The following is a 15461-nucleotide window of genomic DNA, read 5'->3' as shown; positions in this document are numbered from 1 at the left end:
TCACCCAGCTTACCGAAGCTGGAGGAGCTGGAATGCCGCAAACGTAAACGTAAGAGACCTAAAGCTGGATAGGTGGCGCAATTTGAGGCGGTCAAGCAAAACCAGGAGAGCAAAAATTGTTCTTGTCAAAATGTCATGCATTTCACTTCTTGATTAAATGCTTTGTAGCGGGAAATGGCGAAAGAGTTCCTTTTTCACTAATTTTTCCTTCCTGACAGTTTTTACAACGATGTATTTTACCACGCTTTGTGAGTGCGTTTACTTTGTATATTTTTTATGTAAGCCTCCTGCTGTAATGCCCGATGGGGCGATGCAGGTATACAATAAATAAATAAATACTGAACGCTCACAAACGTGTCCATGTCATCACGAGGTGTCAACACCATCGTCCGGTAATCCAATGTGTTTACACAATAGTAAACGCTAAAACAATAAAAACACCTATTACTGTTTTGCCTCAGTTATGATTCAATTTTAACAAAATCAATTATAGTTTCATTGCATTTTTCATCACCATTTAGTGGCTTGCACAAACTAGAAGGTACATGTTTACGTACGTACATAATTGTTTACGCATGGGGAGCTGAAACTTTTCAAAAACTTGCGTTCCTGTCTTCCGGTAGCACGTCAACGTAAAAATGCATAGATACAAGCTAAAAGCCTCTTGAAGCGGAATTCCGAAGCCCTCCACTACGGCGTCTCTCATAATTATATGGTGGTTTTGGGATGTTAAACCCCACATATTAATCAATCATCAATCAATCTTGAAGCAGAAAACATGCAGGCGATATCGTCCAAACTTCGGAATGAAGCTCTCGCGTATGTCTTACACGATGCTTACTGCAGACTGCACCATACGTCATGCTCAAGAAATCCGCGCACAAGCTCGAGGGAAACGACCGCTTCCAAGGTTACTGCGTGGATTTGCTCCGTGAAATATCCGCAACGCTGGGCTTCCGCTACCGGCTCAAGCTCGTCAGAGATGGCGCCTACGGAACCCGTGACTCACAGGGCAGGTGGAACGGCATAATGCGCGAACTTGTGGACATGGTAAGCTTTGATTGAGAAAATTCACTGTGTACTCCAATAAATGAGTGTAACAGAAGCCAGCTTTTTAGGACAACTGTCGTACTTGCTTGTGTAGATTCTGATTATAACACTCTGCATTCTCCATAAGCTGTCCACGCAGTGCTTCAAAAAGTTTGGTGGCGTTCCGGTTCATAAGATACAACCGTTATGAAATACCTTGTGATTTAGAGCTTTGGTGTCTTCAGACTAAATGGTATTTTAAACTCAAAAATATCGTCTAGCTTCTGCCGCTTCTAATAGAAACAATAACTTAGAACAGAATTGCAACCAGCTTAGGGTATCGTTATTCTCTGTAAAAAAACATCACGATACCGTATAATCGGTTCACATACAAAGACAGCTTTCACCTGCTCGTGTCATATGCGTAAAAGCTCAGTATGGCTAATATGGCATGCATCATACGTGTTCGCCCTCACTCTTTCTTCAGCGCATTTACACGCCAGCATAATGAAAAAGACCGTAGCTGGTTGTTTAACTCTGACTAAGGGTGAAACAGCCGCAGTGCTTAATGGTTGATATTATTATTAGGAGTCAAGATATCGTTTTTGAACTATAAACACCGAAGTCCTAACCACTTTCATTTCGTAGGAATAAATATTAACGCGTGCTGTCATCTTCTTTTCACTGTGAACAGAACGCCGTGCTCTAAAGCTTTGTTCTATTTGACCCTATGATTAGGGATGACGTTACCGAGGACAAGTGGGTAATAAGTGGAATGATACCATTTCCTAGAATGAAAGTGAGGCTTGTAAGCGTCAGGTGGCTTGATTAAGACTGATTATCTAAGCTTAGTGAAGTTACTGAGACATTTCAACCATAAATATTTCAGGGAAAATACTGGCTACTTTTCATTTGCAAATACTCCGCACCATTCACTTGTAGCTTTTATTTGAATGTGCCAACAACCAAAATTATCTGAAAATTTCTTGAAGTCAATTGTAGGGTCATACGTTTTTAAGTGTACAAGCGTACTTATAACCCACCTCATCTCTAGCAAATGCTGTTTAATTTAACCGGCTCAACTGTTCGACGATTCCTACGTCTCCGCTGCAGGAGGCAGACCTGGCCATTGGTGACCTGACCATCACCTCAGAGCGCGAGCAATCTGTGGACTTCACTATGCCTTTCATGACGTTGGGAGTCAGCATACTCTACAAGAAGACCGACCAGAAGCGTTCCCTCCTATTCTTCCTGTCTCCGCTTTCGGGGGATGTGTGGTTTTGTGTCGCTGGGGCGTGCGTCACAGTGAGTGTAATTCTGTGCTGCGTCGCTCGAGCTCAGAGCGCAGTGTGTCGTGGAAATAGTGCCGTGTCACGACGTTATGGATGCTGCTGCTGCTGCAGAAGCAGTTTATCGCGCAGTGATGGAGATTGGTACACTGAAACGGACAGTGGCCGTGCCAGGCTCGACATCATCAAGGGTCAGGAAGCAGTCGGTTCCTCCGAGCTCCAACGAGATACGTTATATTCTGGCAGCTGGAGAAATTGTACTCTGCCAACGGTGCGAAGTGACTTCACTCTCCCTAACAGTTGTTGGTTCATAGTTAGCGCCATCATGAGGCAGGGATGTGGTATATTTCCTAGGTAGGTTGAAAATTGTCTTTCTTTCATCAATTCCCTCATTGCATAGACTTTGTTTAAAACCAGATATTGCAATTCTCGTTCTCTACCTTTTATGTTTTGAATATAAAATATAAAACTTCAAGTAAGAAAATGTCGGGTTTTTGACCTTATGCTGATAAAAGAGATTGTTAAAAAGACAAGGGATAGCGCTGAAGAGATTGCTTCATTCTTTTGCGTGAGATATGACTACGCTGAATAATTAAAATAACACCAATTTTTTAAAGTGCGTATAGCTTTCCAAAATGATTAATCACGAAGTTGTCTGTTACACCTTGAGCCTAAAAAAGTAATGTTACGTTGCGCAGATATCGAAACTCAGCAGACAGATTGAGGAGATATGTGGCTAATAGCCTTAGTGAATTGTTCTCGCTCGGAAAGATGTTCCCAGTCTCGCTTCTAAGAACTGGTAATTCTTGTGACACACCTTAGACTTTGGCCATCTCGGTTGAAATGATCCACGTCACGTGTTTGAAGTGCTATCGATGAGGTGGCGCTGCCTCTTGATAGACAGCAACAAAGTATTTAACAGTGGCGTGAATCCAACATAAATATTCAAAACGAAACTGAAAGAACATAATTCTACAATTATGATGTTTCGAAGTTGTTTGTTGTGGCGTGGTGATTTTTTTACAGCAAAAATTACAGAAAAGTACTCAATTCGTGTTTCCGTTGTTTAGTGAGTAACGAATTTTTCTGCATATTCCGACTGTTAGTTGCCTATTTTTTACATGTTTTTAACGCAACCTTAAAAAGAGTTTGCAATTTTCGCATTACTTACACTTGGCTCGTTTTGCATAGCTTCCTTTGTTATTTATTTCGATTATCCTCAGGGCACATAAAGGCGTTATAGAGGGGGTGAGTAATACAACAAAAATGCAGTAAAAGTAGAACACAAAAATACAAGTCAGTGAAAAACATGTTTAACAACAAAACGTTATTTAGGGCGCGTAACTTAATCTGTTAGTGCAGTTTTGAATGATTACCTATTTATGTCAGAAATCGGACGTCATTCATTTACATACCATATACAAAACTTATAGGGTAGCATACTCCCTATAGGATGGCATTGTGTCGACAATGTTCCACCCTGTAGCCTGCTTGGGCACTATTCCTTGTTCAAGATAATTTTGCATAACACGGCATATTGTGCAGGGCAGCTTCAGCACGCATCATTGCTGCCACTTGGTGGATCTTCTCCTTCGTGCTAGTTTCCTGTTACACGGCTAACCTGACAGCTTTTCTGACTAAAGAGAGGCTGCTGTCACCCATCGAGAGTGCCGAAGACTTGGCGAAGCAGTCAGCCGTGCGCTACGGATGCGTTCGCTCAGGATCGACTCACGCCTTGTTCAAGGTATGGCACCATCTATCAGCGACAAGTATTATGATCGGCTCCAGATAAATGCATGCAGTATTGCTTCTAAAGGCACTATGCACCAATCATAAAGCAAGTGGTCTCGTTAAAATATTATATTTCGTGCTGAACAGCATTGTTATCACGATAGCAATAATTATTCAATTTTCGTGCTGTTAGTGAAGTCATAATTTCCCGAAAACTGAATTCACCATTTTGATGGGGTTACGTCTCAAAACTACAATACGACCAGCAGAGACACCGTAATAGAAGGCTCCGAAAATTTTGACCTCATGAGCACATAAGACTATGTAACGTGCACCAAACTCTAAGTACACGAGTTGCAAGCATTTTTGAGTCTATCGAAACTGAAGTCAACGCAGCGGCGATCAAACCTTTTAAAGCTGGGGCACATTTTATATCAAAGCGGATGTCTATTTCGGTGATGGCCTTGCATGGTACTACGTATGGCCTGTAAAACAATTGACGTGTTCAGAAAACACAAAGGCGTGAGTACTACGTACGTTTAGGAAAAGACAGATGAAGTCACCTAGTCACGTAGCCCTAATGAAAGTTCCGAAAGAAAGAAGCATTTGTGCTGATATATTTGTGAGCTAATTATTTTTATACAACCAAATTCTGCCCAGACACTACTTTTAAACAAAGGCTTAGAAGCCTGGGTGGCTGAACTTTATCGACGGGACCTAATTATGTATCAGGTGCTTTGAAATTCATCGCTGCATAAAAACACCTCGCATGATAAACATTACGCAAACCCGAAGGGTCTGAAAAGTAGTTCTAGCTTTTTGGGCCAAATGTTAACGTTACGTTTGAAGTAGGTGTGCGGCGGTTTAGGTAGGCCGCTCTTACGTTGGGACAGACAGACAAGCCCGACCATCACATCGTCGGCCCTTTGGACAGCCCACAGTGATCCCCGACATCGGGGCTCTTCCTAGCGGATAACCACTTTTCTTCATTCGATTGGTCCGTGCCCCGCAACTAGGGACAACGCCAGAACATGTGGTCTAGGCTAGCGAATTCGTTGCAGTACCTGCAAGAGCTATTACAATATTTGTCGCAATAAATATTGTGCAATAAAGCCGAGCTGAGATACGAGCCCGAGAGTCAATGCCTGTGCTCAATTTACCCCTTTTGTTAGAAAGACGAAAGTCTCTCCTGACGAGATAAAAGTGCTAGGTAATTTCATTAGAGGTGGTCCTTTGATCTCTGTCTTCCACAACTCCGGGCCGACAGGAAGTTCTCCGAGGTCGCGGAAAGCGAGACCTCGCGCCTTGGAGTGAACTAGCTTGTTCAGGTTTGTGGGGCTTCCCCTGATGGATCCTATATAGGCGGGAACCAGCTGTGGTTCTTTCTGCATTGCCTTCTATATCGACACTGCCAGCGTATTGTTGCGCTGTAGACGCATATCTCAGAGGCCACATAGAGAAAAGCGTGTCGTTAAGGTAAGGCTGCGATTCTAGTGGTTCGTAAGAAAAGCCTGCACTTCCAAGTAATGGAATAAATCAAATTTTAGTAAATAATATTACAGCTGGCGGGCTCTTACTTGATCCATACCTATGCTCGGATATCATACGTATGCTGTACAATTCTTAGCTTCGACCATTGCCTCACTTTATATTTGTTTATTTATTGGAATATCGCAACATTCGAGCCGGATGAACAACTTCGACTTGGCTGGGGACCTATTCCGTAGTGCCCTTCGAAAAACCTAATGTCACTAAGAGCTAGTGCCGTGAAAAAACGCCCTCTTCTTGTGTGTTCGTTTATAACTATTTCTTGTCGTGAGTGTCACTTCCTTTTGTAATCTCTACTTGTCACAATATTCAGAAGGGTAAACATATCGGCATTCATAAAAACAAGGACAACGAAACAAGCTCACCCTTTAAAGTGAAACTTCGCCTGTGGTGCGCTTTGAGACTAACCAAGTTTATTTGAAAAAGTCAGAAAGCATTTGCAACCTGCTCATGCTTCATTTACATATATAATTTTAGTTCATATTATCGGAATCACTGGTTCACAGGAGTGGAGGCACGATACGTACGAGATGATGCGGCACGCCATGAAAGATGACCTAGTGTCTTCCATCGCCGAGGGCATTGGGCGCGTGGAACGCGGTGGCTACGCCTTCCTCATGGAGTCTACGAGCATTGAGTACGTGGTACGAAGACGGTGCCAGCTGAAGCAGATCGGGGGTCTTCTAGACACCAAGGGTTACGGCATTGCCACGCCGCATGGTGAGCCTTAACTTGTACAACGTGTCTCATTTTCATCATAAATATTGTCATCTTCCCTATCATGAGGCTGACTCCACTCACCACAAGACAGGTGCCTCTTTTGTGCTCCAGTTTTCACCAATTGATCCGACGCCGTGTTTGCCAAAGCCACGTAATTCCTGTAGACTACCGGTAATGTCATTTGTCCAACTAACTTGCTGCGTCCTCTTCGAGTGCCTGACCTCGTGGTGCATGCCCCTCCCATGCTCATTTCATCGTGTTATTGATTCTGATGTTAATAATAAAAATTTTATTCCTCGCTCCACTCTACTTTATTCTTCTCATTAATTGTTACACCAATCATATTTTTTGTATTGCCTCGCTACATCGTTCACAATTGTGCGCTAACCTCACTTTATAGAACAACACATTGCTCATAAACGACCATGTGATTTGGAGCTCCATTTAATAATCCAGTAATAGAGTTGATGTCAGCGTGTCTTTTTGTGGATAGTTTTTCATCTATTAAACTGCAATTTCATAATCGCACGACACTTTTATATAATTTTATTTATTTATTAATACTGTCAGCCCTCACTTGAGGGTCATAACAAGGAGGGAGTACAATAGTAAGTACAAACAGAAAACCAAAACAACTGGTACTCAAAACGTAATGTACACAAGAAACCGAAATTAGCACTAGTTCAATTCAAGTTGATACGTAATTACTAAGATTTATGTTTCATGATACTTCCTCTTCTGAAAATATTTAAAGAATTTCAAAGGCACGTTTCTTTCACGCAAATTTATTAAAATTTAGTGCATAAAGAGGCCAGAAATCTTAAAGGTGACGCATTTATTGAGTGTTTAGTCAATTCAAGTTACTGTACTATCATTCCATCAAAGTTATGTACGCAGGTAAATATGCTCTGCTTATAGTTTTTTGACATTGTCCTCTCTTTTCTCTAGAATGTCTTATTTGCCATTGAGCGCGTAATAGAAAAATTTAAATCCGCGTTTGTCTTTGACGGCATTTTTTTAAGATCGTGTTGTATTGTTGTCTATAAGCAGGTCTGGTAGTAGTTTAAAATATAGTGAGCAATGAAATATTGTGCCAATTACCCTATGTTACAGGTCGCCGGCACACAGTTTGTGTCAAAATGAAGCTGGGTTCATGTCTGTAAAGCAAAAATGAACGGGTAATTCCGACGTCACAGCAAGTGGCATAACACGAAAGGAAAACCTGTTGTTCCCGAAGTAGTTAAATGCTTACTGTACGTAGATATAAGCGAGCTTGCTCAATGTCTGTTGTTTTTTTGTACCTATAGCACTGTTCAACGTAGATCAACGCACGTTGGCGCCTGGTTGCACATCTCCATGCCGACAACCTAACAGCATGATCAAAGAATAAACAAAGCTTTGTGGTAACTGTAGTAGTTACCGCTGAGAGCGCAAGCAGCGAAAGTCATGCGAAAGCCAGAAGAGCGTTTCTGACTGGACTCACATCTTGGGCTAAGAACGCCATCCCGTGGCATTTTGGAGCGAAATGCAACGCGCATTGATTGTACCTTCTAGCCTGGCAGCGATCTTTCTGAGGGTGAACGTTAAGTGCGAAGCACAGCGTTAGGTTGGCGGTGTTGTTGTCAGTGTAAATTAGGAACAATGCGAATTCAACATGGGGACACAAGAAGACACCCTGACAAGAAGAGACTGTACAGCAATTGTCAGTCTTTTTCCTTGTGTACCCATGTTGAATTTATGCTGTTAGTACTTCGTACTGCTAAACCAACTAACCCAAAACTTCACTTAATCAAGTTTTAGCCAAGTAAGTCAGGTGTGCTTCGTAGAGCTATCAATCGTATGAATAGAACGTATGAGGCAAGTAGAGGCTTGGGCTAACGTCGCCAACTTGTGGTGGGCCACGACGTTGACGAAATTGCGCTTCTATCATTGTAAAGGCATCAAATGAAACGGAAGCATAAGAACAATGCCCTGCAGGAACTAATAGTGGAGGTCCCGGTCACGATGCATTGCTTAATTTTGCTGCTTGCAGATGGTGACATCATCCTGCCCGCCCAGATTACTGCGACATGAAACGGTACAATATATAAGAGGGGTGGTAACGCCATCAGAGAATACGACCGCAAAACAATGTATACGTGTCTCTGAAAATGAAGACTTTCACTTTTAAGATGCATGCAGGTACACTTCCTGTGAAGACAAGGCAAAGGACTATATTTTTTTTCTTTTGCACGTAAACTGCAGATTGTTCCAAAACCATGACCCAATTGATAAATGTTTCATTGGTTTTTAATAGGAAGTGCTTAGAAATGTTCTCAAGGAAAAATTAAAAAAAAGACTGAATTCAATTCTGTGAACAATAAGCCCGTCAACGCGACCATAAATAGCACTGCCATTTATTTGCGTTCACTTTTCTACGCCGTTTTCGGGAAGGAAATACGTCACTGCAGTGTTCGTGCGTCCCGGAATAAAACTTTATTTTTAACAAACCATGCCTTATAATGGTTTATTCGTGCAGGATCTCCGTACCGCAACATCCTGTCGTCAACATTACTACGGCTGCAGGAGCGCGGCACCCTGCGAAAATTCAAGGATCGCTGGTGGAAAGTACGGGATCCGCTCAAACCATGTCCTACTACCGAAGCCGGCAAATCTAGGACTGATGCAGCTAGCGAGCTGGGCCTGCGAACAGTCGGTGGCGTGTTCGTCGTTCTCCTTGCTGGTCTTGGTCTGGCCTGCCTCATCGCTTTCGCCGAGTTGTTCTGTAAAGCGAGATTAGGACGCAGTTGAAGGGCTGCCTGAGCCTTTTACATCTCAGCGCATGAAGTGGACTATTTAGCTTGTGTTCATTTTGAACAATGACCGGCGCAACGAAGTTCATGCGGGATACACAAAAAATTGCTATTGATCCTAGCGTGGAATTTTTTGTTCGACTTGAGACGGTTTGAAACATTGCTTGCTGTATATTGTACGGAGAGAGAGAGAGGGGAATAAAATATGCTTGGAAATGCTCAGAGCTCCTGCAAGATTGTGCAGTTTTTTCTGTTTGAGCACTGATCATTAGCCTAATAAAGTGCATTTTCATTAAGACTACCATTATTTTGCAGTATAGCTGCCCATTTCGTCCATGTGACCGGTAGTGCATTTTGTGAAAATGGGTCACACGTGGCTGTGTCAACGATTAAAAGAATACTCAACACCGGCATCATTATTTACGTCCCCCTTTGAATTTTGTAATGGCTCCTTGTTTTCAAAATTTAAACATTTATGATATCTTAAGAACATCTTTATGAGGGTTTATTATTTCAGTAACGAAGCAAGTAGCCCACACCAAACTATCAAATGTTTACAGCTTTACAAGAGCATGTTCTGTCGGCAGCCATATAATCAACAAAAAGGACTGTGTGGTTGAGATTTTCGTTTAAAAAACGTTGTTATTTAGCCTTTTTTGCCATCTATGCTCTTGTACAGCATTAACGCCACTAAGGCCTTTGTGGTATATTCAAAGAAAAGCACAGAAAGTTGGCACCTTTTTGTGTGAACACAATGGTGAAGAAGCATGGTTAATATTCATTTATTGCAAGACCATCCACATGATACAAACTTGCTCAGACGCCGCTGTTTATGAACTGCGATGAACAGTTCTTCCAACAAGAATGTATCTTGACCATTGTCACCATTCACAAATGCACTGGGATATCGAGCGCCTTTCTTGGTCCTACGAAAGCGTATATACGAACACATTGCTTCTTGGCGGTTTTGCGGCAAGCACCACAAAACTTAAGTACAAAAGTATCATCCACCCACTTCCTATACAATCACTACAGCTCCACTTTCTCCTCACTCCTTCGGCGCAATTCAATCATTTCTGCTTGTTTTTTGCATGCTGCATTATATTGTGTACCATTAGACAAAACCACGCTGCATCGAGTACCTGCAACAGACTACAGGTTTTCCCACTCACTTTATTCCAAGTGCCAGCTTCGATAATGCGCACACCATTGAAATAATCTGAGCACCAAGCCTATTAATCCATGTGCCAAACATTTATTCCAAGCGCCAACTCAGTTATGCCACGTGCCAGTGAGTTTAATCCAAGTGCTACCTTGTTTATGCCAATTGCCAAGGGCTTTAGTTCAGGTTTCAGTCAGTTTAATCCCTTCACAAAAAGCTAAATACGGGGCGATAAAACGGCAGTACAATTTAAATGCAGTTCCTACGATATGTAATATAATAGTTCAATGTAGAACAAATCAGTATTGTTTGTATTCAGCGCTAGTACTTGTCAAAAAAAATTTCTACTGTTCTTCGCATGAGCCGTGTTTGTACTTTGCTTTGTACAAGTTGGTAGATAAGTGCCTGGCCGGCATGAAATCCTTTTCATGGCAACGAAAGAAAAGGCACGCACATGCTAACAAATTTTTTGTGTTCGTCACTAAAGCTTCTAATGGTATTTGTTTATCAATAGATGACCGGGCTAGGTCATGTAATGCCAAGTACAGACTATGGTTATTGGAGGGCCGAAATGCATACCAAGATATAAAATGCACACCAAGATATGAAAAGCCTGGCCATGGGCAGCGATGTCTAAAAAGCAAGTGCATACTAAAAAAATTACTAGGCCCTAACAGGGCAGAGAGAATTAAAAATAATTCGAATAGGTTTTCGTCCTGTAGTGCACATAACATGTAAAGTCGTGATCCTGATGTGGACAACGGAAGTCATAATTCACGGTCATATCAGCTGTTAACTTTTCATTCAAACAAAATTATGTGTACCGGATGACTACACGCGTGTTTCAAGTAAACACGCTTGAGCAACACTAGCGTCGTCTGCTACATGAAAACGGGACTATTTCTTTTGATGCTTTTATAAAAAACTGAGTTCACCATGAACACTTATAAATGCATGTTTTGTTTTTTCTGATCGTTTTGGATTTATGTTGCCTGCATGGTTGATAACAAAAATGCTAAAACAAATCCTATTCTATTAGTGAGTCTGACTGAGCTACGGATCTTTTGATAACCTAGGCTACACTTGCCGGTCATCTTGTTGGTGTGGTATACTGAGGATGAGGATTTTTTCTTCGGCTATTGCAGATACCAATTGCGGCTTGATATTTGCTGGTAGGATAATTACGATTTATATCTCGCACTAATCTTTTTATCTGAGTACTGGTGTCGTTCGCACTATTCAATGCTTTACATCCCGCCTCTCCTGCAGTAAGGTGAATGCGGGAAGATTGCGGCTTAGAAATACAGGTTTAAGAGCAGAATAAAGTCCGGCAATATTGCAATTTCACTTCTCGCATGGAAAAAGAAATGCCGTAATCATTTTAACGGCGATGAAGATTTATTAGCGTCATTTGCAGAGTGTTATTGTGGGTCTCTGTCTTTATTTCTTGTGAGGGGAGAGACTGGGCGCACTGCTGGCGAAAATGCGTATATAAATTCGACACAGCATTCTTAATATTTCTTATATTTCTCCCGTCATTACCTCTGTTCTACAGTTCACTTTATTCTTCCTTTATTCACTACCATAGGTTTGTTTTCGCACTGCGGTATAATTTTTGTCTGAGATGGGCTGCCGTAGTTATGTTTAGCTCTTCAGTTAAATAGAGGAGCGCTGCGCTGTCTGCATAAATTATCGGACCACTAAGTTCCGCAAGCACTAGACCCTGTATAATCTCTAAATGACAGCCTGAGTGTACATCTATAAGGACATGGTCGACTGAGTACTTACGGCTGAACATAAACCTTCTATATAATTTTAGGTTGTTGTCAAAGATTTGATTTTGTGTGTGTGCGAGTCAGACAGCGTTTATTTATTTGCGATATGAAGTGCAAGACTTCCTTTCATATGTTGATCTAGCAGGAACACATAATGGCCTTCATGCATGGCTGCTTCTTTCGCATTCAAAAGCATATTTTTGAAATGGGTGTACGCAGTGCTGTTGGCCTCTATTTTATGGCAATGAATGTATGTCAAAACGGTTCTTCTATGGCAATTGTGGTCTTGCGAGAGCTCCTAATGATGGAGTGAACACGCCGATATTCTTTTCATGTATGTATATATGTATGTATGTATGTATGTATGTATGTATGTATGTATGTATGTATGTATGTATGTATGTATGTATGTATGTATGTATGTATGTATGTATGTATGTATGTATGTATGTATGTATGTATGTATGTATGTATGTATGTATTTATGTATGTATGTATGTATGTGTGTGCGTGTGCGTGCGTGTGTGTGTGTGTGCGTGTGTGTGTGTGCGTGTGTGTGGGTGTGTGTGTGTGTGTGTGTGTGTGTGTGTGTGTGTGTCAGGACGATACCATTGCGTCTTAGGCTCATGCGCAGTTGCATTTCCGCGTGAAGTACGGCGTCAGTCACACTACGTGCACAATCTCCGAGGGGTGCCTTCGACACCGTGGCTAGACGGCCCTATCAGGGACTACGTCGTAGTTCACGACGAAGTTCCTGTAGACACACTTGCAGACACTATCGAGGATAGGCCTGACGAATGTTTTGTAGGCTAGGAGCTTTGTTGGTAATATTGCCATTTGAAGTGATCTGCGAAGAAAAAATAATTTTCGCATGGCAGATGAAGTAATGTTCCTAATTTGCTCGTCCCACCTTAAGTTAGACGTAATTGTTAAGCCTAGGTATTTGTGTTTGTGTGCTGTGCTCAGAGCAGTGCCATTTATAATGTAGCAAAAGTTTGATGGCTATCTCTTCCTTTTAACACAAGAGAACAAGAAACACTAGACCTCATGCACTGAAACCAATTTTTGCTAATGCTTTCACACCAAAATAGCTTCTTTCTCAAAACAATAGAGGATTGAAACACACTTTCAAATTCAGTATTTACGTCGCCGAACTTCCTCAAAGCTCTGGAACGACATGTAATTTGTTAAATTATTTCTTTTCTCAGTGCTGATACTGTTTTATATTCTCTTTGTATGAGCGTTTTTACTTTTATGCTTAAATTGTTACATGTTCAAATTACTTCCAAATTGTACCATCTTAAGTTTTAAGCCATCTTTATAGTGTGTTCTTGTATGTGTACTGCCCCTCCGGCTATGGCTAAGTTGGCTTGCAGTATTTTGAAATAAATAAATAAATACAAAGACCCTGGCAGAGACGCCAGATTCACAGGACACTCAAACACGTTCATACTAATCAGTGCATTACTGAAAGCATCTTAACAAATCAGTCTTAACAAGAATAATTTTACTCTGTCACATATACAGAAGAATTATTGAGAACACGTTAGTTTGCGTTTACGAAATCTCGCGCTTCAATAGAATTACCTTGGTGAAAATAATTGTCGACTTTCAGTCGCCTCAGCAAGCCATTTCAACTTGGGTTTGCCACGTGCTTCACTCTGAACTGACCCTGAAAATAATACCTTCATTGTGCGATGTGAAAACGAAAATTACGTGAGTGAATTGCTGTTTTGTCTCGCAATAACTTTCGTCAAAGCCTCAAGACGGAAAATCTTACATATTTTACCATAGTACCCAGTGTCTCTTCTTTGTTGGCCTCGTCTTCGCCAGCACTCAAATACCACCTATTCAAATATGCACCAATAAGCTTACATTGCTCCACTTGGAGAAAGAATGACTATTCTACTTAATTTATGCACAATACAGAAACAAACATTTACATGTAGAAGTGAAACAATATAGAATCCTAAAGTTCTACAAAATCCTCAGTTTTCTACTTTCTCGAAGCAAGCTTCAGCAATGTCATTGGTCCCCCCTCTCCCCCGATTCATGTATTTAAAAATATATGTGGAAGGGTTCTGCTACAGTAAGGTCAAAGTTGTAAGCAACACTAAATATATGACTGTACATTGAACATATATAAATGTTGCGTATAATCATCCGAAGCACACAATCCAAGAGCACAAAATCATCCCATGCACACAATTAGTTATAATACACGAAACAATGCATCTCGCCAGCAGCACATATCTTGATCTCAGAGACATTCTGTTAAAAACAAACTAACGCTCACACTTACTGAATGTCATAAACGGCTGCCAGGTCTTTAATCTTTCCCTTCATTAGAAACAAGAAAATGGAATTTCGTTCGTGTCTTCATTATTTGCTGCTTGTTCTTGAAGTGGTGGCGCAGCCGAAGAAGTTAGGACATCCGCAGATTTTTCTTTTTAAGCTACCTAAGTCCATCTCCGCGTACGTTTGTTTTCACTTAAATTCGTCGACGTGTGTCGTTCTAGTGAGTTTGCTTTGTAATTGTTCCTACTATACGAGATTGCTCTCGAATCTTTGTTGGTTTTGTGCCTATGTGTACTGCAATACCATGAACTAAATATTTTCCCGAATTTGTGCATTCTCACAGGCTGTGATCTAGAAGGAAATTGCTGAACAGTAACGTTCATCTGCCGAAAACTTACAAACACAGCAAAGCACATCGTGCGAAAATGACACCAACATTTGTTGCCTCTCTGTTTCTGTCTCTCCTTCCAAACAGCTGATATTTGCTCTTTCTGGATGTTTCTTTAAGCTATCGAGAAGAATAAAAAACCTCAATGAAGTTTCACAAATGTGCTGAAAGCTCACAACTATCGCCGAAACAAGGAAGGGGCTAGAGTGAAGAGTTCAAGCAGTTCAGTCACTATCAATTTAGTATATCCTGCTTTTTAGCAGCAAGATTCTAATTCGAAGGCCTTAGTTACCGGTAGTTTGTAATACAAGGTTTCTTTTTTGTTATTGTTTTTGCTGCTGTTTTACTGCTCGGTGCGAAAACGAACATACCATGCGCACATACGAAGCGGCAGAGTATGAATGTTTTTTTTTTGCTTTGCTGAAAGTTCTTGACTTCAGGAGGCCCCATCAAAATAGAAAAAAGAAAAACAGAAATCCACAACAAGCTCTTGTATTAGTGTGCGCCTGAACAGCTGCGGCCACGCCACAAGCACCTCATTCTTTCAGATAGCCTTTTTTTGTTCCTGGAGATCATTGCGTCTTTGATACAGCATCTAAACACAGCATTACCCTCTCGGGAACGCGTCAATAGTTCGTAAAGAAATGCGAAGAAGATAAAAGAGCAACAGACATGTTTGGCTGGGGATGAGTGAACCTCGTGGTGCAATGCATTGAAAGACAGAATCGA

General features: G+C 41.3%; 1 protein-coding gene across 1 annotated transcript in view; it reads left to right on the top strand.

Annotated features, from left to right (window-relative positions):
- The window catches only part of LOC119186747 (glutamate receptor ionotropic, kainate 2-like), an 83014-nt gene extending 73714 nt beyond the window's left edge, over positions 1–9300 (top strand). The window contains exons 10-14 of the mRNA XM_075883175.1: positions 847–1050; positions 2143–2672; positions 3864–4062; positions 6104–6317; positions 8836–9300. Coding sequence (XP_075739290.1) covers positions 847–1050; positions 2143–2672; positions 3864–4062; positions 6104–6317; positions 8836–9107 — 1419 coding nt within the window. The 3' untranslated portion in view covers positions 9108–9300. The remainder of the gene's footprint in view (positions 1–846; positions 1051–2142; positions 2673–3863; positions 4063–6103; positions 6318–8835) is intronic.
- The last annotated feature ends 6161 nt before the right edge of the window (positions 9301–15461 follow it).

This window comes from Rhipicephalus microplus, unplaced genomic scaffold (assembly GCF_043290135.1).
Source record: "Rhipicephalus microplus isolate Deutch F79 unplaced genomic scaffold, USDA_Rmic scaffold_15, whole genome shotgun sequence".
Lineage (NCBI taxonomy): Eukaryota > Metazoa > Arthropoda > Arachnida > Ixodida > Ixodidae > Rhipicephalus > Rhipicephalus microplus.
Note: the sequence above shows the minus strand (reverse complement) of the source record. Positions and strands in the feature narration are given on the sequence as shown.